The sequence below is a fragment of the Onychomys torridus genome, chromosome 9 (assembly GCF_903995425.1).
Source record: "Onychomys torridus chromosome 9, mOncTor1.1, whole genome shotgun sequence".
NCBI classification, from domain to species: domain Eukaryota; kingdom Metazoa; phylum Chordata; class Mammalia; order Rodentia; family Cricetidae; genus Onychomys; species Onychomys torridus.
In genome coordinates, this window is record NC_050451.1 from 41,228,173 (window position 1) to 41,229,196 (window position 1,024).

The window sequence follows — 1,024 nt, forward strand, 5'->3', positions numbered from 1 at the left end:
TCTCAGCACACACACACACACACACACACACACACACACACACACACACACACAAAATATGCAGAGATCCAGATGAGTATGCAAAGGTGTTTATTGAGTAGAAAAGATCTGTTCAGCTACATTTGAAGGGAGTCAGGGACAGGCTTCACAAGGACAGGTGCTCACGGCAACGCAGACAGAGGAATTGGCTCTTCAGTACCACGACCTTGGAACTAGCAGACACAGAGTGAACACAAAGTGCTGGTCCTGGAGCTAAAATATCCCATCCAAGTGGACGGGAACAATTGGATAGGAGCCATTGTCTTGTGGGGTACTAATGTTACAAGCAACTCTGTAGAACATGGTTGCTCGTGTCGTTTGGTATTGGCATTGTGTATAAGGGCTTCCTGGAGTTGTGAGGTTACAATAAGTTAAAGGTACTCGAGCAGAACTGTTATGACAATTTGTATTTGTCCTGTTGCTGCAGGTAACATTTACACTGCCACACACACCAACAACAGCAGCGAAACGTGTATGAAGAAAAGCATTTTTGTCCTTGCATCGTCTTGTGTAACCATTAACTACCCGCATTGCAGCATTACATCGGAGGTTGGGATTATTATTTACATGCTGGATTTCAAACCACTGGGACGGGGTTAAATTCGGTGGGATCTGGAGTGAGGCCACCACAATGACAAGTACCAGCAGCAGCAGGAGACAAAGTCGGGACTCCAGCAGCTTCACACCCATGTTTCCTGTGAGAGCAGAAGAGCAGTGATGACTCCCCATCTTGGCTCACTTTTTCCTAACTCCTGAAGGCCCTCTGCTGGTGCTGTGGGCCCACAGTTGCCCTTCTCCTGGACACTGGCCCACCCCTGCCCATCCTGTCCCAGTCTTAGAGCTCAGGGTCTTACCCAGTCTGTGTTGTGGCTCCTGTGAGAATACAAGGCTGGTTGTCCTGGAAATGAGGGATAACGGGTGAGCTCCACTTGGGCCCATACATATAGAGCAGCCCTGTGGGTGGGGCTGGCAGAGCCAGGTGGCT

At 49.3% G+C, this 1,024-nt stretch overlaps 1 protein-coding gene across 1 annotated transcript; it reads right to left on the bottom strand.

Moving 5' to 3' along the window:
- Positions 1-252: 252 nt before the first annotated feature.
- On the bottom strand, positions 253-729 carry LOC118590827 (eosinophil cationic protein-like). Its single transcript, XM_036198574.1, has one exon. The coding sequence runs from the start codon at positions 727-729 to the stop codon at positions 253-255; it is 477 nt and encodes a 158-aa protein (XP_036054467.1).
- Positions 730-1,024: the final 295 nt, after the last annotated feature.